At 40.6% G+C, this 22,741-nt stretch overlaps 1 protein-coding gene across 5 annotated transcripts in view; it reads left to right on the top strand.

Annotated features, from left to right (window-relative positions):
* GHR (growth hormone receptor) overlaps nucleotides 1-22,741 on the top strand; it is a 234,468-nt gene that overhangs the window by 153,798 nt on the left and 57,929 nt on the right. For 4 of the 5 annotated variants that reach the window (XM_019630525.1, XM_019630528.1, XM_019630529.1 and 1 more), the window contains exon 3: nucleotides 13,996-14,061. The exons of the other annotated variant lie outside the window; for it this stretch is intronic. In XM_019630525.1, the coding sequence (XP_019486070.1) occupies nucleotides 13,996-14,061 (66 nt within the window). The remainder of the gene's footprint in view (nucleotides 1-13,995; nucleotides 14,062-22,741) is intronic. 5 annotated transcript variants of the gene reach the window in all.

Genomic DNA, 22,741 nt, shown 5'->3' with positions numbered 1-22,741 from the left:
TAATTTTAAAAATGTTTATTTCACAATAAAAATTTTAAAAAGAAATGGGATTAGGGAAGACATTTTTAGACTATATGGATGTATCATCTACTTAACCTTTTTCCACATCACCCATTATGATTAAATAGATATTGTGGTTAAGAAACAAAGGGGGATTGATTACCTGCTACAACTGCACTCTAGAAGAAGAAATTTTTTAAAATAAACATATACCCAGGAACTTTTAATTTTAAAAAGCTATGTGAGTATAAATTTTAGTATTTCTAAAATATACTTATTTGTGACAATCTACTGTGAGAAAGTGTTCAAAGAAGGAGAAAAACATAAATTATTTACTAGAAGCTTTGGATAGATTCTAATTATTGGAAATAAGTATTACAAGTAGTTCACATTCCGGTGTGGCTTCCAGAACATTTTCAGAAGCCTCCGTGTCCTCTAACACTGTTAGGCTCCTCATTTATAGCATACACTTGGGTCACATTTTCCTATTTGGAGAGATCAGCCTAATGATAGTAACTGTACACAAATAGTTTGCATTCCATGTTCCTCCTCAGCAATCTTTTCAAGAAAAATCACTGATAGAGAACTTCAGCGCTCAGTTCAAGGGGAGGGGTCACATATCAAAAATTGTCAGAATGGAGCCAGTTATCATGGAAGGTTTTGTAAAGGAGGGGTCTTCTCCAGGGCATCAGAGATTTTTGTTTTGGGAAGGAAGGGTGGAAACTTTCAGCAGAAGAAGGGTAAAGAGAAAAAGTTTAAGGAGACAAAAAAAGAGGACACAGACTGACGATCGTAAGGATCCTGTCATGTCTGGAGCATGTGTTTCCATGAACAAGTTGTGGGAAAGCAGTTGGAGGAGTAAAGCAGTGCCTTCTAAAGGAACGATTTGAATGTTGGGCTGAAGAATTTGGATTTAATCCAGCAAGCGAGAGGGGGCCATTTGAATCGGTAAGCAGGGGTGTGGCAAAATGAAAATGTTATTTAGGAAGAGTAATCCAGCAGGAATACAAAGAATGGACTGGAATCCCCTGCTCAGGGCATGGGTGAAGAAGGGAGCCCTCATTAGAGGAAAGGAGGGAAAAAAGGGAAGGGAGAAGCCTCATTAATACTTAAAGAGAAGCAACAACCAATGATATGTTCTAACAATTAGTAGGACAAGGAGGAATCATAGACAAGTCCAAAAATTTAAGTCTTAGAGTCCAAGAAAATAGTGGTGATGCTGAAAATAGGGAAAAGTTATTAGCTACTCTTCAGATTGACAACTATTTGCATTCAAAGATTCTGCCTGTTTAACAGCCTTTTCTGCCCAGCTAAGCAAATTAGCAACCATTTATTTGTTGCTCATTTTAAGGAATTGTCATAGGCTTTCCAGTTTCTTGAACTTAAGAAGAGGTTGGGGGCTGGCCGAGTGGTGTGATGGTTAAGAACTGGCTTGGGACGCCAGAGGACCCTGGTTTGGATCCCACATATGAGGGCCAGTGACACTGCCAACAACAGCTCAACCTGGAGCTGGGCTGCCATGAGTTGCCGGCGACCGTGTAGGCTGCAGCCCCTGCTGCAGTGGGTTTCCATGGGCTACCGTGTGTAGCCAGCAGCCAGCATGAGCAGCCAGCAGCCACAGTGAGCAGCCGTACAGAAGCCGGCGACTGATCTGCCTCGCCAGAGAAGAGCGCAATGATGGTGCCAACTTGGGCCAGTGAGGCAATGTCCTCCATAACTAGACTGAAGAACAAAATGACAGCAACTTGTCTATTCTCCTTCCCCCAATTCCCCAGCACTGTTCCCATCCCCCCAATTCCCCAATAAAAATCTCAAAAAAAAAAAAAAGAGGTTGGGATTAACCCTCCATCCAGTTATACCTTCTCATGGAACTGGGGTTGGGTCACCATCTCTCGAGGCACAAAAGCTGCTTGAAGAGGAGTGGCTACCTGAACAAAATCAAGATTCTGTTAGGACCGAGGAAGAGGGAAGGCAGCCTGGGTAGTCATGTTTACTACATAAGGGACCTTGGTGGCCAGTGTAAGGAGTTTGGACCTTGATTACATGGGAAGCATCAGAGAATTTTACACAGTGAAATAACATGATCTGATTTATGTTTTCAAAGTCACCCTGTTAATGTTTCAGTAGTTAATTGAAGGGGGACAAAAGTGGAAGTGGAGCAATGAGTTAGGAAGCTATTTGATAGTTCAGGCGAGAGGTGCTGGGGCCTGGGCTATAATAATAGCAAAGGAGATGGACAGAAGTGAGTGGAGATGGTACTGACATAACTTGTTGATGGGTTAAAAGAAGGGATGGGAATTAGGGAAAGTGAAGAAACAACGATGACCTGCGACTTTGGCCTAAGTGCCAGCATGGATGGTGAAATAATTTACAGAGATTGTGAAGAGTTGAAAAGGAACAGGTTCCATCAGCGATTACTCAAGAGTTCTATGTTAGAATTGAGACACCTATTGGATATCTAGTGAAAATGCCAAGGAGACTGAATGGAGTCTGGAGTTCAGTGGAGAGGCTCAAGTTAAAGGTAGAAATTTGGAACCATCAGCATATTGATGATGTTTAAAGCCATGAGACTTGATGAGATTCCCCTGGCAGGGGAAAAAAGGGGGTGGACTGGTGAAGAGTCTATGACACTGCAGTATTTAGGGGTCAAGCAGAGGAAAAGCAACCAACAAAGGAGACCAAGAAGGAACAGCCAGTGAATTCAAAGGGAAACCAGGCAAATTGGGCATCATGGCCACTAAGCAGAGCATGTCAGATGCATCTGAAAAAGTAAGTGATATAAGGAATGAGAAGAGACCATGGGATTTGAAAAGAACAGTTTTAGTGGAGGGGAAGGATCAGAGGCACAGCTGAAGTGGATTCGGAAGAAACCAGGTACTGGAGTTGGTCATCCAGGCAGGGCTTAAAAGACTCAGGAAAAGGAAAGAAGGTTCTGGGAGCCCAGCTCCTAAAAGCCCAAAAATAGAGTACCCTTTTCAGATGAGCTTTTTATTGTTTCTTGATGTTATTTTTTAGAAAGAGAAATGTCCCATTTACCAGAACTTATTGTGGTTTATATTTGAAATAACGTTGATGGCCCAACAATTCAGGCTTCTATAGATTTCTTTTCCCTACATGCTCCTTCCATTAAAAAGAAACTAGGCAATTCAGATTTTCCAATTGAGAAGGGGGGGGGGCTTATAGTAAACAAGACTCAGTTGGGATTTAAATGTTCATATGTATTATTTTGGTTGCTCTTCAGTTGCACTAGATGCTGCTAGGAAGTTCACTAAATATAAGTATATATGTAAATTAATATACATTAAATAGAAATTTTAAATATAAATTAAACATATATATATATATATATACACACACATATGTATTTTCTGTATATAATGTGTCTATAATTTCCTGCAGATCCTGAACTTGAACTATATAAATTCCCACATCTTCCTTTGCCCCATCTACCCAAAGGTGTCCTTCTCAGCCTTTTAAACTCACATCTACCAGAAAGGAGAGCAGAGCCGAAGTTGTGTGGGAGTCCTATCCCTCTCTCTCCCCCTCCCCTCCTGGCCTCAGCACAATACAAACTCTGTTCAGAACTTGGCTGGCTGCGGCTTTTCCCACATTCGATCAGGGAACACTTAAAGCCATACAGTGTCCTTGTCCCGCCAGAAAGCCTATGGGCAGGGTGCCCCTTCAGGCTGACACAAAGACACACTGTGCAAGGCGTCTGTGGCCAGAGCAGTGGCCACATATGGATTATCAATAAGGCTTTTGATTTTTTTCTTTATGTCATATCGTCATCACACTAAATAGAACTCAAGCCAGGAAACAAAACCGATGTTCTAGACTTGAAAACTTCGCCTGCCCTATAGCTACAAAGAAATATAGCTACTTTTCAGCTTAAACATATTCCTTCCAGAAAAATGTCATAAAAAAAGGTTTTTTTTCACACCCAGTATAATTTTCCACTTTAAATTGATGGTGTGTGATTTGATTGACTGTTTTGACTCTAAATTTTAATTGTCCATTTTGGAAAAGCTAACATTAAATTTAGAGTTAAGGTTCAGCACCCATAAAGGTTGCTTCTCTCCACAGCCAAAAACTACAGAAGGCACAACGAAAAGGACAAAGTTTAAAAAAATAAGCATCAGGGACCTTGCTGCCAAGGGACGTGTCTATGGTGGGTTGTCACCTTATCCATCTCCATTCACTTTTTGGTAGGGCTTCCATTTTCCACTGCCGAATAATTTTTGGAGCTGGTCCCATGTTAGCCACAAAGCAGAGTTTCAACGATTTCTTTCCAAAATTGGCCTTCAGAAAATGGATCTAAAAATTTCAAGTCAAGTATCTAAGAGAAGCTGTGTCAAAGTTTTATATTTTCTTTTATTATATACAGATGTGACAAATATATCTGTAAAACATACACGACCTTCCACTAAGACTCTTTGCTAACTCATAAACCTATAATCTGACAGAAACTAATCAAAAGGACAAGTTGTTAGTATAAAAGGCCAGAATAGCTATCATACTACAGATACTTACTGAGGGCCTACTGTGTGCAGGGTTGGAAAGTATAAACCGTGGCTCCTGCTTTCAGGGGACTTGCATGTAATCTAATTGAGTGGGAAAGAATATAAACACATGCAAACTAAATAGTGCAAGATACAGCACAGGACATAAGTAACTATCAGATGAGTGGCATATGTAATAAATGCCACTAATTGAGAGGCAATCGTAATTATAAACGCTATATGCCAAACATGCTGTTAAGTGCCTTATGTACATTATTTTCTTTTCTGAACTGTTATTCCCCACTCTATAGATGGGAATTCACCTCTGATCTTCCATTTTGGAGAAAGCAAAGAGAATGATGTAACATGAGCAGAGACCTGGACTCAGGAATGTGCCAGAGGGCTAGCAGAGGCATTGGTCTGGGGCTAAGAACTCTTGAGGGGAACAGAGAACATTGAACCTGTGGCCTGGGCTACTCTATTCACCAACATATACCCATGTCTAGCATAGTGCCTTGCACGTAATGGATGCTTAGTAAATATGTCTTGAACAAACAAATGGTTCTCTGGTTTGTGTCAGTAACTTAGACCAAGTACAGTGGGACAACGAGAAGAAGTGAATTAAAACCATACACCAAATAGCCTGAGTACCCAATGCCAACATCTTCCAATTCCCAACTATTACACCAAAGGACTCAAGTGGGAAGGACATGCCACAATGGGACAGGTCTGACAACAATAGCAGTTGCAACTCATTGGGGTCCCTTTCATGGAACCTGACATGGTGAACAGTCCTTACTTACCCTGGCCTGCAAGACCATGGAAGATCTGGCCCCGGCACCTCTGCAACCTCAAATCCTTCTGCTCACCCCTCCCTCCCTCTGCTCCTGCCAGCCAGCCTCCTTGTTATTCCTCAAACCCATCCTAGAGCCTGTATTTTTTTATACGGCTTTCAGGTCTGTGATAGCCACTCTCCCCACATCTTGCTACCCTATCTGCTACCTGGCATTATCTGTTTTCTTATCTGTGTTCTATCTACCCACCCCACCCCCACACACACACATCAGAATGTGGGCCCACAAAGGCAGAATTCCACGTGCTGTCTTCCACTATATCCCCAGTATCTAGAACAGTGCCTGCACGTCGTAAGTGCTCACACACTGCAGTTCTGGCTAAAGACCATTTTCTCTAGCTCTCCAATACTTACCCAGAGACCAGGGTTTTGTTCAAGACATACTACATGGAAATTGATGAGTGGAGCTTCGAAACGAGAGGCAGAGTGGCAGGAACCCAGACCAACCTGTTTATAAAAGATGCCTCAGCCCAGAGAGGGGGAAACACACCTTAAAACCTCTGGCAAAGTATAGGCTTTCTTAGGATACTTTTAACATGCTATGCCTCTGAAACACTGCCTGGTCTCAACAAGAAGATCCATGAACTTGCCAAAGCAACCAATTTGCAGGACTTAAGAGTCACTACCACCAGTCTCAGTCTAGTAAACATGCAACAAGTATCATCCACCTTAATATCCAGACTGACTCGCTGCTATACCCAAACCAGGCAAATGCATCCACCCAGGTGACAGGAAGGGAGGTGAGGAAATTGAACAATCTTATTTTCATTATTTCTTTTCCTCACTGAACACTTTTAAAGCACTAACTACCATGAAAATGAGTTAAAGTATGCTGACTTTGCCTCAACTTTGAGCATTCGTGGTCCCAGAACAATTGTCACAGGATCTAATGATGTGATTTAGAATCTTCTTTTGTGCTGAGACTCCAAAGGCCATAAAATGTCTCATGAATGCAAAGTAATAATAGAAGTAAAATCACGATGCCTCACAACTTTTCTTGAAAGACCTCCTAATGAGGTCACCAGTGATTTTGTGACTATGTATTGAGTATTCATTATATTTAAGGATCTATGTTAATGCTGTGGTGGATCAAAAGGAGCATGAGACATGGTCCTTATCTTCAGACTTCAAGTTTATCAACTATTGGGCAAGTCAGATGACTAAGATACTAGGCAGAGAATAATAAATGCGATGGTCCAAGCATTTAAAAAAAAAAAAGTGTTGTGAAAGCACCAAGGATGGAGAGATATATTTCAACTGGGAGAAAATAAAAACTACTTCATGTAGGAGAAGACATTCAAAATGATCTTGAAAGGTAGGTGGAATTTTCACAGGCCTAGATGGCAGAGAGTCTTGATTTGTAGCATTTATTTGCCAGCTTTTATGGTGTAAATATTCCCACTGTGGCTGATTTTAAGTCAATAATGTGATATCACCAAACACAGAGTTGGGAAGAGGTGACAACTCCAGCGCAACATCTATGAGTCACCATCAGAGCTTTGGACTATTAAATCAGCCTGCCTCTTGTTTTAATGAGTGAATCCAAAGGTATTAAAAACATCTAAGACAGCATTATAAGGGCAGAGACCCTCAGTCTGACCCTCTTGATACCCTCTTTGTCTATCCTTCTGGTCTTAGTCCTATGCCCCTGTCTGGCCTATCTATAATAGATTTGATCTTAGCCCAGTTCCAACTGTGATTCTGGTTGCTACTCTTATCATGGCTCTGATTTGTCTGTGCCCCTGCCGTCACCTTGCATACAGGGCCGGCTTACTGCCCGTTGCCTACTGTTGGCACCTCTGCCATTCTCCATGATGAAAGGCAGCTTTCGGGGCAGTGCGCTGGGCAGTGTTTTCACTGTTCTTCTAGCAACTGGAGGGAAAGCTGGAGTTATTGCTGGGAAGTTTTGCCAAAGGAAGATGCAGGCCAGCTGAGACCCAGCATTCATATTAGCTGCTCCTTTCAGTATCCTTAAAAAATAAAATAAAGTCCACCATCAATGTGTTCTTTTTAAGTCACTGCACCTTTCACTGGCCTTATCACCCAAAGGGCTACATTTGCAAAGCCAGGCCCAGGTATCAGTCTTTAATTGCAAGCAGATGTCCTCAGTACGTGCATAAGCTTGTGTCAGGAGGATTTTTTTGTTTGTTTTTCTTTTAACTCACCAAAGAGAGCACTGCCAGACAAGGAAGGAATATGTGGAGCTTCAAGTTATTAGGAAACTTTCACGTTTGTTCTGCTGAGCCCGAGGTAGACCTGTGAGAAAAGGTGATTGCTTCCTACACATTGACTCTTCTTACCATGAGGCCCAGCTGCTCCCAAAATACATTTACAACAAAATATTGCCACTGCAGATTTCTTTCAGTGTGTGCTTCTTTTCTTGACGCTGGTTTCTCTTCCAAAATTTCTGTATATTGTTTGCAAAGCAGTTTTTTGTTTTTGTTTTTTTGTCATTGTTGTGGGGGTTTTTTGGGGGGGAGGGGGGAGGTTGGTTAGCATTAAAAGGTGTTTGGAATCACCAGCATTATTTTATGGTTCCCTTTTGTTTGTTGGTTTAAGTGATCTCACGTAACGTGCCCTGTGATTTACTGTTGAAGTATAGAAGAAGCACACTCTGTCATGAAGATCTGGAGAGGTGATGCTATCTGTTTGGAAGGCCCAAAGATTTCCCGTTCAGATTAGACAGGCTTCTTTAGAGCTGCCAAGAGTCATAATGTATACAAGATAATACACTTTAGTTCAGGAGAAACTGGCTGGGAATTCAATACAATGAGTCACAAAAGAAAGGAAATTCCAGCTTAGAATTGTCCCTGCTCTTGGGCCTGGGACTGGGTGTGCCATAGGGTAGCCATGACGATTGCAGGCTAACATCACTAGATGAGGGAGCAAACAGAGGAGACCCGGCTGCCAGGCTGTCATGAGCTTACCTGGGTCCTCGTGAATTGACCCCAAAGGGTATTTCTGTGCAAAGCCTCAGCAGCCTGTCCCCATCCATGAAACTTTCCAGAAAGTCTGCAGCATTCAAATAAGTCAGCCCGTCTCCTGTGAGTGCCTCCTAATGAGCACCAGCTGTGGGCACATAGTGGGGAAGCCCTGGAAGTGGAACCCTGTAGTCTCACAGTGACTCTGACTGAGCAAGACAGCGGAATACAGTGAAGAGTTCTCTCCCTCCCCCACTGTGTCTTGTCATAAGAGTCGCTCGGTAGGGGATGGGATGGCAAGGTCAGCTTACAGCTTCCCCGGCCCTTGCCCGCACACAGATTGACCAAGGCCACGGAGTTCAGATCTGTAGATCTGGGATAGGACCTTGTAATCTGTATGTGTGACAAATGCCACAGTAGACCTTGATGGTCAGGCAAGTGTGGGAATCAGGAGGGTGGGATGGAGTCAGAACCTGACTGCAGTTCAGATTTGGCCTCTGCCATGTAATGGCTAAGTAGCCTTAGAAAAGTGAGTTAGCTTGTCTGAGCCTCGGATCCCTCAGCTATAAAATGTACCTAGAAAAAACACCCACTTCAGAGTGTTTTTGTGGGGATAAAATGGGAAAACCCATAAAACGTGCTTAGCATGGTACCTGGTGCATCGGAAGCACACAATAAATGTAAGATAAACACACGTCACACACATTTTCTGACTTTGCCATCAACCAGCCCCTTCAAAGGCAATAGGATGGTGCAGACCATGGCATTAAGGTGACCAGACAGCGAGCTTGAACCCAAGCCTTATTGCAGAGGAAGGTTGGAGGCAGATAAGTGCTTTAAACTGAATACTCTTCAGGGATGGTAATCATAGTTTAACAGAAAGGAAGGACAGGAAGACAAAGTTGGACCTGGAAGGAGCTTTAGAGGTTGAAATCCGAGCAGGGAACGTTTCTGGAATACGGTCAAAGATAAACAGACTTCAAAAAGATAGGAAACATAGTCAAGCAAACTTGCAATAGCCAAGGAGAGACACAAATTGCTGAGAAGAAACTATTTTTATTTGATTCCCTTTTAACCCCAACGCCAACGTTTACAGCATTTGAAATTCATCTTCATCTGCCTCATTTTTTTTCGCAAACTCTATTATTCCACTAGGTGCCCTGTGCACCTGACAGACATTACAAAGCTAAAAGCAGCAGCGCCCACCCCACAGAACTCACTATGTGTGCCAGGGTGCAGGCCAGTGATGGCAGGGGCTGGCGGAGCAATCCTGAGGCTGCTGGGTGGAGGACAGATAACCTGCCTGAGGAGAAAGGAAAACCGCTTAGAAGAAGTCTTTGTATTTTTCCCCCAGCTTTATTGAGATAAAACAGACATAAAACATTGTCTGAGTTTATGTGTATAACGTAATGATTAGATATATGTGTATGCAGCAAAACGATGATCACAATCAGAGGAAGTCTTGAAATAGAGATATCATGACAGTCATGATCATAACCATCATTATCATGACAGTAGGCTAATAGCGATAATAGCTGACATCAACCAGTGCTTATTTTATGGCAGATGCCATGCGAGGCCCTGTCCTTATGGAAAGTCATTGCCACATGCAGTACCTTGTGCAGGTAATCGTGTTTGCATCATCCGTTCGGGGCTGGTCCTAAATGCCATTGTTGCACAACTGGTCAGTTGCAGTACTTATACTTGCCAGAACACTGGTCCTCCCACTCTAGCTCCCTTACTGATGTCATAGAGGACTCACTGACTTTCAGGCACTGGAATTGACTGCCTTTAGTCCGAGGCCAACTCTCTGACCCAAGTAGATCTCCATCCCCTACCCCTTTGTTTGATTATATTTACTCCATGTGGTAAAGCTACGTGACAGTTTCCCTTTGCATTGCAATTGTTTTTCTATGTGCAGTAGTATTGTTATCAGCTGAAAAGTTTTCATCCTTACAATTCTGTTTTCTTCTGCAAGAAGTTTTGTGTGGATATTGGGTTCCTTTTTCTGGTAATGAGGAACGTGGTGCATTTTCCTGGGCCTGCAGTTCCATGTGATTTTCTGGAGCATAGGGGAGCGGTCTGGGTCACTTGCTTGCTTTCTGGTGAAGCACCCTGTTATATATATATGAGAGGTATCACTTCCCTGGAGTCCCACTGCCTACATGGAGCCTGCACGGGTGGGCCTAATAGTGGGGGTTGTGCTGGGTTTAGGACAGTATCCCATCCTCATATGTGCAAAGCCCTGAGTGCACAAAGTCTGGTGTAAAAATACTGTCAGGTTCTCTGTGGGAAAAGAGGCTAGCAGTAATAACAGTGACAGTAATAATAACAATTATAAGAGCTTCTAACATTTACTAAGCACTGATTATATTGTAAATTTAGTATCATGCATGTGCTAACTCATTTAAATGTTACATGCAGATACTGTCACTGTCCCCATTTTACAGGCAGAGAAACCAAGGTCCAGCTATGTGCCATAGTTGGGAAGCTGAGTATATGATTGGAGAAAGTTAGAGTGCAGTTAATTCCAGCCTCGGATCCCTTTTCTTGGGCAAGTCCAACATGAGGAGCCCTCAGGGCACTGCAAACCAGTTGTTCTTGTGTTCACAGGGTGAAAATTAAGTTCTTTGGAAAGACCATCCCCAGTGTGCCCTTGACTTCTCCACTCAACACATCCAGGATCAGCTGTCCTCCCACTCGCGACAGATAAAAGCTCTGTACATACCCAGGCTGTCTTACTTTGTTCAGCGGTTCCCTTGGCACCAACTTCCCTTTCTCTTCCTCTTCATTGCCTATTTATCTCAAGTTGAGCACCCATCTCAAGGAATCACCTTCCCCAGGAAGCTTGTCCAGACTTGTACAGGGCCACTCCCTCGCTGGGCCACTTTTTCCCTTATAGATCCCTACCCAGAAATTGTGGGCTCACTCAGGCCAGGGGCTGTGGCTAACTCATTTTATTAACATAACGCCAGCATTTACAAACCCCCTCTATAAATATATTAGAATAGTGGTTCTTTGCTTATTGTCACCCTTTATGTGTTTTCCCCTCACTGCTCAGCATTTCCTGACGATTAAGGTCAGTGCTGACACTAATTAAAATTGACAACTGAGCGTGACACCACCATTTGCTAAGGTGGCACCATTTTGTTTCTTATGCTTTACTTTTGTAACCAGCACCCTCAGTGCTGGCGTGAATCTGTGGTTCTTCCCCAAGATGTCATTTGCTCCTTTTATGTCTTGATTCATCGCATATTGTGGAGGGTGTCAGCTGAGTGAGAATTTTTGCTTCATGAAAGTGTTACCAAACATTGACACCAGAAACAGGAAAGCACCAGACGTCTGTCTGCAAGGAAAGCAAAACCCCGATCTGTGAGCAGCAAAGAGCGGCCAGCGCTCCCCAAGCGTTTCCAGGTCTCGGGTTTGGCTCTGTGCACTCCCTAGGGGCCTCATAACTGACCCCCACATTCCATTTCAGTCATCATTCTGGAGAAATTTGTCAACCGTACTGCTGCTCTGAGCCTGGAAACTGATGTCCATTCGTTTTCTCAGTTTCAAGCTGAAAATCGAGACAAACTTGCTAGATAATTTTGACCAAAATAACATAAGTTGATTGTGTGCCATGCCATGATTGGCTTAATTTTCCTCTTCCTTGGAGAGCTATCGAAACTTTCTCAACGCATACATAGTTGTCAGTAATACAGGCCATTCACGGTTGGAAGTTATAGAAACGTGCCAAACCTTGACCAAAAATATTTTATGTTTTAGTGTCCAACTTAGGGCAAGGGGTAAGAAAACAATGTTCTCTGGTTTTAGTAAGGAATTGGGATGGGTGACAGGTTCTAGATAATGGGAATACTGAAGACAGGATATCAAGGCAGTGAGTAGACTTGAAGAGATTGTCATAAAATACAATTTTCCTTTCACATTAAAATCAATGTGTAGTTTATTAGCTTTTTGTCATAATTTGTTATTGCATTTGGGACTAAATGAGCTTCTACAGATGAAGCTAATAGTAAATTTTAGAGAGAGAATAAAAAGAAACACTTTCAGAACTAATAGAGTTTAAAATACTAATCCACCAAAGCCCACAAAGCTTAACTTTACTTGGGAAAAAAATACCCTCACTGATGTGCCCAGACTGAAAACAACTTGCAAGGGTTAGAATTCTGTAGTGTTTAACAAGACGATATTAACTTCATCTGTTAGGCCCTGTATTATGAACTTCAGACCGTGGCTGCTTCCTACCATGTAGCTAGGTGGGAGGGGTGGTAAAAAAGCATAGTGAAACGTGGATCGAGGCATTGAATATCCTTGAATGTGTCTTTACAATGATTTGCAAATATATGTCTAGAAAAGACACTTAGAAATAAAATGGCTGGCGATGAAGGTTATGTCGATTTTTTTTTTTTTTACATAGTGACTCACAAGCTGCTCTCCAGTGAACAGTGACTTTTATTTATTGTCATTGACAGATTGAAGGAGTTGAGGCTGCTGTGTTTCCAGGGAATCAATTCTCACACTCTATACATATATTCATACCATGCAGCAAAGAATGAAATAGACCTTGCTATGGAAAGGCCTTTAAGACAAATTATTAAATGAAAATAGCAATCTGTAGAAAAATATATCTTTGTTTATGTACACATACATATAATGTATGTACGTATGTAAACAAAGAAAAAAGGTTTGAAGGACACCCATCAAACAAATAGCAGTGATTATTTCTGGGGAAGAAAGTTGGACTTGGGCAGAAGTTGGATTAATGTGGTCATTTGCTTTGTTTCTGCGGTGGGGGGTGGGGGGGTGGATCAGGGCAAGTGGACAGGATTCTTCCAACTCTGAAATTCAGGGAGATGGCACTGCCCATGCATCTTCATTTTCTCTTCTTCAAATATTAGAGAACGATTTCTTGGTATTATGACCGTGAGTTTCTATTGAGGACCAAAAGCAGCAGTCGTTTCATGGCTGTGAGGTAATGCTTAGTGTTGTTGTGGGCCTGGACCACGTTGTCTTTCCAAGAATAACCCTTAGATCATATGATCTGATGTGGGAAATCCTGGAGAAACCCCCTTCCCCACCAAGCCCAGATAAGAGTGGCATACTTTTGGAACTCAGATGCTTGCACAGCAACCCAATTCAAGAGTTCAGTGACAACTACACTGATCGTTTTCCATTTCTCCTGTTTTTAGTGCAACCTAATCCTAGTATCAATAAAATTACAACTTTTATAATAGATGACTCATTGCCCATCTCACATCATAAAGTTCTGTGTCTCTCTTGTCCAACTTTTCACTTCCCCCCATTCCTTCCCTACTCCCAGGATTGCTCACATGTTTATTTCTAAGAATAAAGTTTTTTGAAGGAACTTATTTAAAGAAAGAATTTATGTTCTTCTTTATTTTCACAAGCAAGACTCAAGTTTGGACTCAAATGAGATAGGAAGACATTTTTTCGTTGTTCCTGACTGTGTCTAGGCATGAGACCAGAGGTGACTCAGACCAGAAGGTTTCCATTTGCTCTGATATTTCTGAGTTCTTTTTTAGAGGGTAAGTTCAATTTTAATTTTAAAAAGAAAGAAAGAAAAAGAGATAGGGAATTGTTGTGAGGTTGGACCAAGTTACCTTTTGTCATCTAAAAGTGAGGTTGTAACAGAGTCACATCAGACCATTTTTACAGAATGACTCATGGGTTTGTTTGTTTTTTTCTCTTTCTGTTCCAGACACACCAGCTATCCTTGGCAGAGCATCCCAGGATCTACAAACAGTTAATCCAGACCTAGGGACAAGTAAGAATTTTAGCATATTTTCTGCCTTCAGTGATACTATCCATGCTTTACTATAATTCAAGCTACTGTCCTTTCTCCATTTTATTTGGGCCACAGTAACTGGATGAATGACTGATTGAAATTGCACAGGCAAACACAAAGATTTTTTTTCAGAATTTTTTTTTCAACTTCTCAGCAAAACTACTACTTTACTTCTCTTATTTGCTTATCCTTAGAGGTTAAGTAAGGCCAAGTTAATGAGAAGGAGAAAAAAGATGAAATGATTTATTGTGGGCCAATAAATAGTTAGTTTATTAAATTCAGGAACCTGCCTCCTTTTACAAATCCTGTATTGTATCATCATTATTATTTTGAGGTATTTCTTTACTTAACAATCACATTGACAGTTAAACTTGTCTCGTCAACCAAAAAACCTTATGCTCTAGAAGTCTGCCTTCATGCGAGCTATCTCTTTTCCTTAAAATGGCTTTGCACATCCCTTTCTTGTCCTCTGACAAATTCCTCTTCCTCCCCAAGACTGAACTCAAACATCAGCTCTGTGGGGAAGTGTCTCCAAATCCTTTAGGCCTGAAGACTTGTCCTGCCTCTCTGCTTCCGTGGAACTTTGTTGCTCCATGGCAACATTTAAAACCTCACGACATTTTAGTGTATATATTAGTAGCATGCACAGAAATCAATGAGTTGGGTGAGATTGCACAAATTAATGAATTATGTTGAACTTTAAGGCAAAGCCCACATTTTATGCTGTTTCTGCAGTCCTCACATGACCTAAAAAGTCCTGATCACCTAGTAGGTACCTTTAATTAAATTCTAGGGATGGATTTTTTTCATCAGTTGAAGTATATGCTGGAGTTCACATTATACAATAAAGGAAGGGAAAACATTGTGCCTAACTGAGTTTAACCCATTGCTGTTTCATCAGTAATTCTGGTGTCATAAAACCATAACTGGATTTTTATGACTAAATTACAGAGTAAATTTCTAGTATGAGATGTGAACATCATTTCCTTGGATGTGACTCCAAGGCATGGCTGGTGCTGTTTTTTAACTAATGTCATCCACTTGTCTGTCGTGCCAGACCACAAACTCTTTACAGCCCTCCTGTTTTAGGGCATCTAACAAATGAATGTGCTTCCTAATTAGTGTGAGGGGTTGAAAAGAGGGGCTATTTGGTTATGTTTGGGTTATCCCAGCTAGTGTATTCCAAATTCTTCACTCAGCAGACAATGTGACTTATTGTTACTTTCTGTAAGGAAATGAGAAGGAATCAATGAAAATGTTTTACTAATGCTAAAACATTGGAACTCTCCCAACACACACACATAATAAATACACTGCCCTTCAGTTTCCCCCAAAGTGGAAGTATGATTTCCCCAAGCCATTTCCTTTGTCAAGGCATGGGGTCTGAGGAGCCTAAGCATTGAGCCTTGTTGAACCACAAGCTATGGGTATGGCGGATGTGTTGAAGAAATTCCTGCCACTCATTTGCCATATGTTAATTTTCTGTCTTTGTGATAAACACAAATTCTAGCTAATTATCCTTCATCCATGGTATATCACACAGACACTGACCTGACCTCCCCACACAAGGAAGAATCCTATCCTTATCAAATGTTACCGCCCTCTGTCTCAGGACTGATTGGCTAAGGTAACCCATGTCAGTCGATATTTCAGTATCAGTGCACAGGCTTAGACACATGGCTGCCTTTATCATTTGAGCACTTCATTGGGATGCAACAGACCCTAGTGCTTACATGACCTCACTGTGTCACTGTGTACATGGCCACTGTATCACAGAGTACATTCTTAGGAAATATTTTCTGGACAGAAAGAGCTATTTTTAAAAGTCCTATCAGGACTTTTCAGCCCACACACATGGGTAGCAGAATACTTCACCTATGCAAAAGCATAAATATAAGCAAAAACACACATTCAGAATAAGGATCTTAAGGGAGTTTGCAGTTTAAAGAGATAGAGAGATCTTTGTTACACTTTAAAGATGAAATAGTACCATTTGGGACAACATGGATCGATCTTGAGATATCATGCTAAGCAAAATAAGTCAGACAGAAAAAGTCAAGAACCATATGACTTCACTCATATGTGGGATATTAAACTGAAAGCAACAAACAAGCAAGACAAACAAAGAATCGTAGACACAGACACAGTTTAGTGGTTTCTCGAGGGTAAGGGGTGGACAGGGCTAATAGAAGAGGGTAGAGAGAGTCAAGTGTCTGGTGATGGAAGGAGAACTGACTCTGGGTGGTGAGCACAAAATGTGATATATAGATGGTGTATTACAGAATTGTACACCTGAAACCTATATAATTTAACTAACATTGTGACCCCACTAAATTTAATAAAGATTTTAAAAAAGAAGAAGTAACGGTACAAACTTATCACAAAGAAAGCTGCTTTTTGTTGCTGAGGAGAGTGATAAGGATGGTTAGAATCTTCTAGAGAAAAGCAAACATTTTTAGTATTCCTGAAGAAGGCAGCCACCTCAGGGTGCTGGGGTTCCGTGTTCTTTGTGTTTTTATTTTATTTTTCTGTCATTTTACTTATTTATTTCTCAATAATTTTATTTCTCTGTCATAGTTGATTATTGGCAGAGGATTTGATGATCATTTGGGCTAACTATATGACTTATTAAACATATATAGAGACAAAGTTTTAGATGACTGCACATCTTTCTGAGGGGGATTTTTTTCTGTCATTTTTTAAAGTCATTCCCTTTCACTGAATTTATTGTGTATCACTATGAAAGTATAAATGTTGTGATCAACGGCATTTCCACCTCAAAATAAAATGAATGTCCAGCTGGAGAAAAATATTGATGTTTCAATGACTGGCATTTGGAGCATAAATTAGTGCAAGATTTTATGAAAACAGACATTCTAACATAAACAGCAATGACTGAGGTCAGTTAAGTTTTGAAAGGATTCCAAAAAAGATCATATTAGATAGGCACAGCAACTGAAGTGCTTAAATTTTTGTAAGTTCACAACCACCTTCTTTCACAACTGTGAGCTACTTTTCAATAAAAAACATTTTTATGAGACAAAAAATTTAATATTGTAACAGTCATCTTGCTTGTTCAGGTCCCTGTTGTACGTTATTAGCTGAACTGTTTTCCTAGCTTCCTAATTTTAATTCCCTACCTCCTATTTTTCCCTCTTCCAAGCCATTCTACTCTGTTTCCACGTTCATTCTTCCCGCCTACCTCTGATCCAGTGATTCTTCTGCCTGATCAACTTCAGTAGCTTCCCAGTGTTTTCTAAATTATGAATAAACTCATTTCCCTGGCATTCCAGAAAGTCCACAACAGGGATCCTATGTGCTTTTCTAGCCTTATCTCTTTTGTGTGCTATGGAGACCCATGTTTATATTCTCTGCATTCTTGCTTCGTTATATCCATTCATAATGACTCCTTTACCAAAAATTCCCTATTCTTGACACCCAGTCAGGAAAAATTCTTCATGGATTTTGTCTGTAAGGCATATTTTAAATATCATTTTATCCACAAAGCTTTTCCCAGTTTACCCAAGAGAATGCATGCATACTTCCAACTTGGAATCTCTGCAACCCTTTCTTTCTCCCTCTGAAGGAGAGAGTGTGTATAACACAGTACTTGAAGAACTCAGCCTCTGGAGCAAGACAGCTTTGGTTTATATGCCAGTTCTACTACGTACTTCTCTCATGATCTTACCTGAGTTTCATAACCTCTCTGTACCTTGATTCTGACCTGATTTGCTTTTTTATCTCTAAAATAGAGATGCTAATAGTACCTACCTCATAAAGTTGTTTTGAGAATTACGAGTATTAATATGTATCTAAAGTAATTAGAATAGCATTGGGCCCTGTGGTGTTTATTGTATTCACTCATGGCTCTTATTTTATTCCAACAAGTGTTAGAATTGAATATGAAGTTTCCCATTCTTGACTCTATTTTGGACCTTAATATCTTTATGTCATTTGTTTCAACTTAATGGAGACTTTTGTGTGTTTTCTATCCCCTCTTTATAATAGACTGTGCTATATTTAAGGATAGGGGCTGTGTCTTATATATCCTTGTATCCTTCAGTACCTGGTAAGTACCTGGCCAAGTGCTTAATGAATAGTCGTTGGATTTTACATACACATCAAAAAATGCAAAAAAAAAAAAAAAAGCCAGGTTTTTCCCGACATTTTTTTTTTTCTTAAGAGATTTAATTGGGGAATAGTGTGCTTTTCCAGGACCCATCAGGTCCAAGTCAAGTAGTTGTTTCAATCTAGTTGTTTAGGGCATTTTTCCAGTATCCATCAGCTCCAAGTCAAGTAGTTGTCTTCAATCTAGTTGTGGAGGGCCCAGCTCCTTGGCCCACGTGGGGACTGAACCAGCAAACTTGGTGTTATGAGTCTGCGCTCCAATCACCAGAGCTAACCGGCTACCCCTCCCCAACATTTTAATCACTCTTTAACTACCACAGAGTAAGTACCTTCATGCCCTTCCATTGTCCTTTGTGAAGGAAGAGGGATAAAGATATACAGGAGGAGAAATTTCTCTTGTCCATTACTATAAATACTTAACAGCCTTTCCCAAAAGCTTTCCACTGAATCTTAACTTCAGGTCATGGAACTAGTGTCATGCATGGGCTAGCCTTGGGGTTTGTCACAGGACATCTCTGTGTCATCACTGTGGTATCACTTCAGCTGCCAAGCGACTAGTAGCCCCCCTCTAGCCTGTGACCCATCACTGCTCCCTTAAGACCCAAATAACCCTCTCAGCTTTAAGCACTCTTTTTCATAAGATATTTTCAACCTTAAGGGCTTATTAGCTGACAATATAGCTAAAATAAGCACAAAATAAGAGAAGTGTGTCTTTGCCGGGATGGTATCTTAAAGAGGATGTGCAGTATTTATTACAAAAAACTTGAGCTTCGACATGAATTAGAGAGCAGCACTGACATTGGGTTCTGACATTGAAGCTGACATTGAATTCTTGACAGTCTCCTGTTTATAAACAGCTTAGCCAAAGATTCGGTAAGTAAACACAGATTCTTGTGATCCATTTTAAGGAAACAGTGTTTATGTTGGCTCTTTCTTGCACCCTAACTAGTGGTAGCCCTTCCTGACTCACATACAGCACTAATCTATAGAAAATGCCAAGTACCCTGCAGGTACTATTTATTCCTCTTCCTTGCTTCTCTGAAGTAGGAGGAAGGCAGGTAGTATTATGCACTTTCTACAAGAAAAAATGGAAGTGCAGAGAAGATAGCGTTCCTGAGTCTCTCAACAGACCACCAAGAGAGTACAGAAGATACCCGTCTGTGCCATGCTTGCAAAGTCAAGTGTAGATAATGCATATTATTGATAATTCCAACAACAATATCCAGTTATCTCAAAATATGGACTTGGCAGTGACTTTTTTCCAGCCTGAAATATCCAGATAATGCCTGCCAAGTTTCCCAGTATTAGTGCTTTAATATGCACTGCCCTGCTGTCACATGTAATTGTTGAGAGATAAGAATTCCTTGTAAGATAAATATTAGGTCTTAACTTTTTTATCCTACTTCAACTCCCAGCAATTTGCTGAGCCACAGTCAGAGTTAAGTAGATAGCCACCACTTAGTTTACAAGAGACCTGTTCTCTGTGCTTACGCTTAGGCCAGTGTTAGTGAAACCTCTGGAACGGAGAATGAGCATACAGCCCAAGGTCAGCCTCCTCATGTACCCGCTGGTGCTTTCTGGTTGTAAACATATATCCAGTCCTTCTGTTTCTTCTGGAGCCCAAACAATAAGAAAACAGTTAGAAATCTGTGGGCATAGGCCTTTAGGAGCCTTGATCTTAGAAGTAAGTACTTTTTTTTTTTTTTTAAGCCTGAGCAGGATGATTAAGCGTGTGCCTAAAAATTCCAGGGGGCCTGTGTGTGCTGTCTATACCAGTTCCTGGTATGGTTTCTCTTCCAAAGCATGACACACAGTTTTCAAGGATGAAATCCAAGACAAACATTCTTTCACCCCAGTTGACCCCAGTGGGTGGTGAACACTTTTTAGTGACTCTAGAAAGTTAAAGCATCCCAAAGTTGGTTGTGACCTTTGAGCTCTTCTAGCCCGCAGCCCTCTGATTGGTTGCTGAGTTCTACAGCTTCAAAACCAACGCTGTAATCACTGTTCTCGAGAGCCCTGGCTTCTGCACACAGAAGCCTCTCTAAGGAGAGGACTCCTGCCGCTGTTGTTCCACAAAGGCCTTCATCCATTACGAGCTCCTGGTGAACAGTTTTTTCAGATAATGTGCACTTGCGCATTGAGGGGGAAAAAAAACTTGAATTCATTACATTCAATGTAATTTGAATACCAGTTAATCTGTATACTGAGAAAGCAAACTGTACTTCACATTTATAAGAAGATTTATGGAAATCAAACATAGATACCATTAAGCAGTAGTTCAAGTAATAGTGTGCCTTACGGCAAATATATGCAATGTGAGATAACAAATATTCGGCCAAAAATAACTCAAGAGGTTATTAATTACTAAATAAAGAACAGATCATGTAGAAAAGAGATTATAAAACTTTCAAAAGGGTTTTAAAAATATAAGATTTATAGGAAATTGATTTTCATGTAATTCACAATATATGATACAAAATAAGCTAATTTTTTTTTCGGGTCAACAATTATTTAAGCCAGGGGTTGGTAAACTGTGGTCCTCAGACCAGATGCTAGTTTTTGTAAATGAAGTTTTATTGCAACACAGCCATATCTATTTATTTCAGATTGACTGTTGCCACCCTACAATGGCAAAATCGAGTGGCTGAAACATAGGCTATAGGTCTGTAAGCCTATATCAAGTAAAATATTTACTGTCTGGCCCTTAAAGAAAAAGCAAGCCAACCCCTGTTGTAAGCAGAAAAAAGATTATTTGTGTAATAAGGTATTTTATGGAAATAGTCATCGTGTCTCTATTGGTTGTGGTCATTTAGTCTCCTGTGGAAAATTATCTTCAGTTTGGTAACTGACATTAATAAGAATACAGGATTCACTTTACAAATTTACTTCACAGTAAACTCCTATATTATAAAGTAAGATTGACAGTATCTGCTAATCAGTGTGGACAAGTACATTTTATTATTTTTTTTAAAGGTGCTCCATCAAATGAAAGTTGAGCATCTGTAAATGCTTAGTGATGGATGGAATGGGCAATAATTTGCAACTAAACTGTCTGAGATGCATAATCATTATCACATAATGAGTATCTTATGAAGAGTTACAGTCAGTGTAACACACGGCTCCAGTATGAGGGGAGCTTAAGTTTGCAGGTTTGTAGACCTTTCCTCAACTGCTGCCACTGAATCATGCTGAAGAATAAAGACAGAAGACTCTCCTGTTAGGAAATTGTGGGTTGTAGAAGACTCATAAACTTGAAACCTCTCAACATCATAATAGATGTCACAATTCAGATGAATGGCTTTCATGAATCCTCGAGGTGTTTTTGAGTAGCTTGTATGTCTTTACTGCTACAGGTTATCTTTTGATTTTTCCTGTGTCATGGAAAAAGCAGCCTTTAATTCTTTTTCTTCTCCTAACCTTTTAAAACCCCAAATTTGGATTAATTTGAAAGCAAATATTTGCAGGCGAGCCCATCTGTGCTTGTGTTGTCAGCACATAATGGCTTTTGTGCACCTGCCACCATGAAGCTCCTGCCAGGCAAACCCCAGAGAAATGAAGAAACACCTGGGTAGCATCCTTACTGTGACCGAAGCTCTTCTTTTTCTGAACTTCCAAAGTTTTTGAAATTGTACATCGTTTGCACTGAACTCAAGTGCCTTGTGTACACATGATATCTTCCTTTCTAGATTGTAAGTTCTTTTGAGGGCAGCGACTGAGTCTCCTCATCTTTATATGCTCTGCTCTCTTTCTCACAACTTAAACAGGGTTTTACACAAAGTGAGAGCTTAATATTTCTTAAATGAATGTCATACAGTTCCATGAATTACTTGAGAGCAAATGCGGAAGGGAAGTGAAGGGAGAGCCATTAGCATAGATTTCATGGTGTGTGAATTTGGCATTCCTCTCCAAGACTAAGACTAACACAGGTGAGTAACATAATTGTTTCTTCAAATCTGAGAGCCCTAGATGCATTTCCTCCTCTGCCATTTTCTTTCTCATGGTGAAAAGCAGACAAGAGGCCTTGCCAAAATCTTGGAGGCATTTGTTCTTATCAGACGTGAGTGGTTGTGGCAAACTCTGGTATTGGTTTCAGGTAGTGATACAGGCTGTGTGATGAGGACTTTGGAGTTTGGGAGCTGGAGACATGAATTGTCATATGTATGCACACAGCATAGTGCCAATGTGCCATGAGCTTCAATTTATCCATCTATTAATGAAGATATCAACATTTACCTCAAAGAGTCATTGTAAGGACCAGAGAAGTACATAGAAAAATTCCTTGCACAGAGTAGGTGTGGAATAAATGTTAAATAGTTTATTATTTTTGCTGCTGCTGCTACTATTACTGCAACTAAAACAGTGGTAGTAGCCTTGGTCACTGGAAGCACGCTACCTACCTCTTCACCCCACTTCCCAAAGCTTATCTCCTGTTTAAGTTTATTTATGTTTTCTGGGGTAGAAAGGATGCTGGATCTAGTATAGTATATCTCAGAGTTGAGTAGTATATTTTTCAAGAAAATAAAATTCTCAC

The sequence above is a fragment of the Hipposideros armiger genome, unplaced genomic scaffold (genome assembly GCF_001890085.2).
Source record: "Hipposideros armiger isolate ML-2016 unplaced genomic scaffold, ASM189008v1 scaffold_920, whole genome shotgun sequence".
NCBI lineage: Eukaryota > Metazoa > Chordata > Mammalia > Chiroptera > Hipposideridae > Hipposideros > Hipposideros armiger.
The sequence above is the reverse complement of the archived record's forward strand: the minus strand, read 5'-3'. Positions and strand labels throughout refer to the sequence as shown.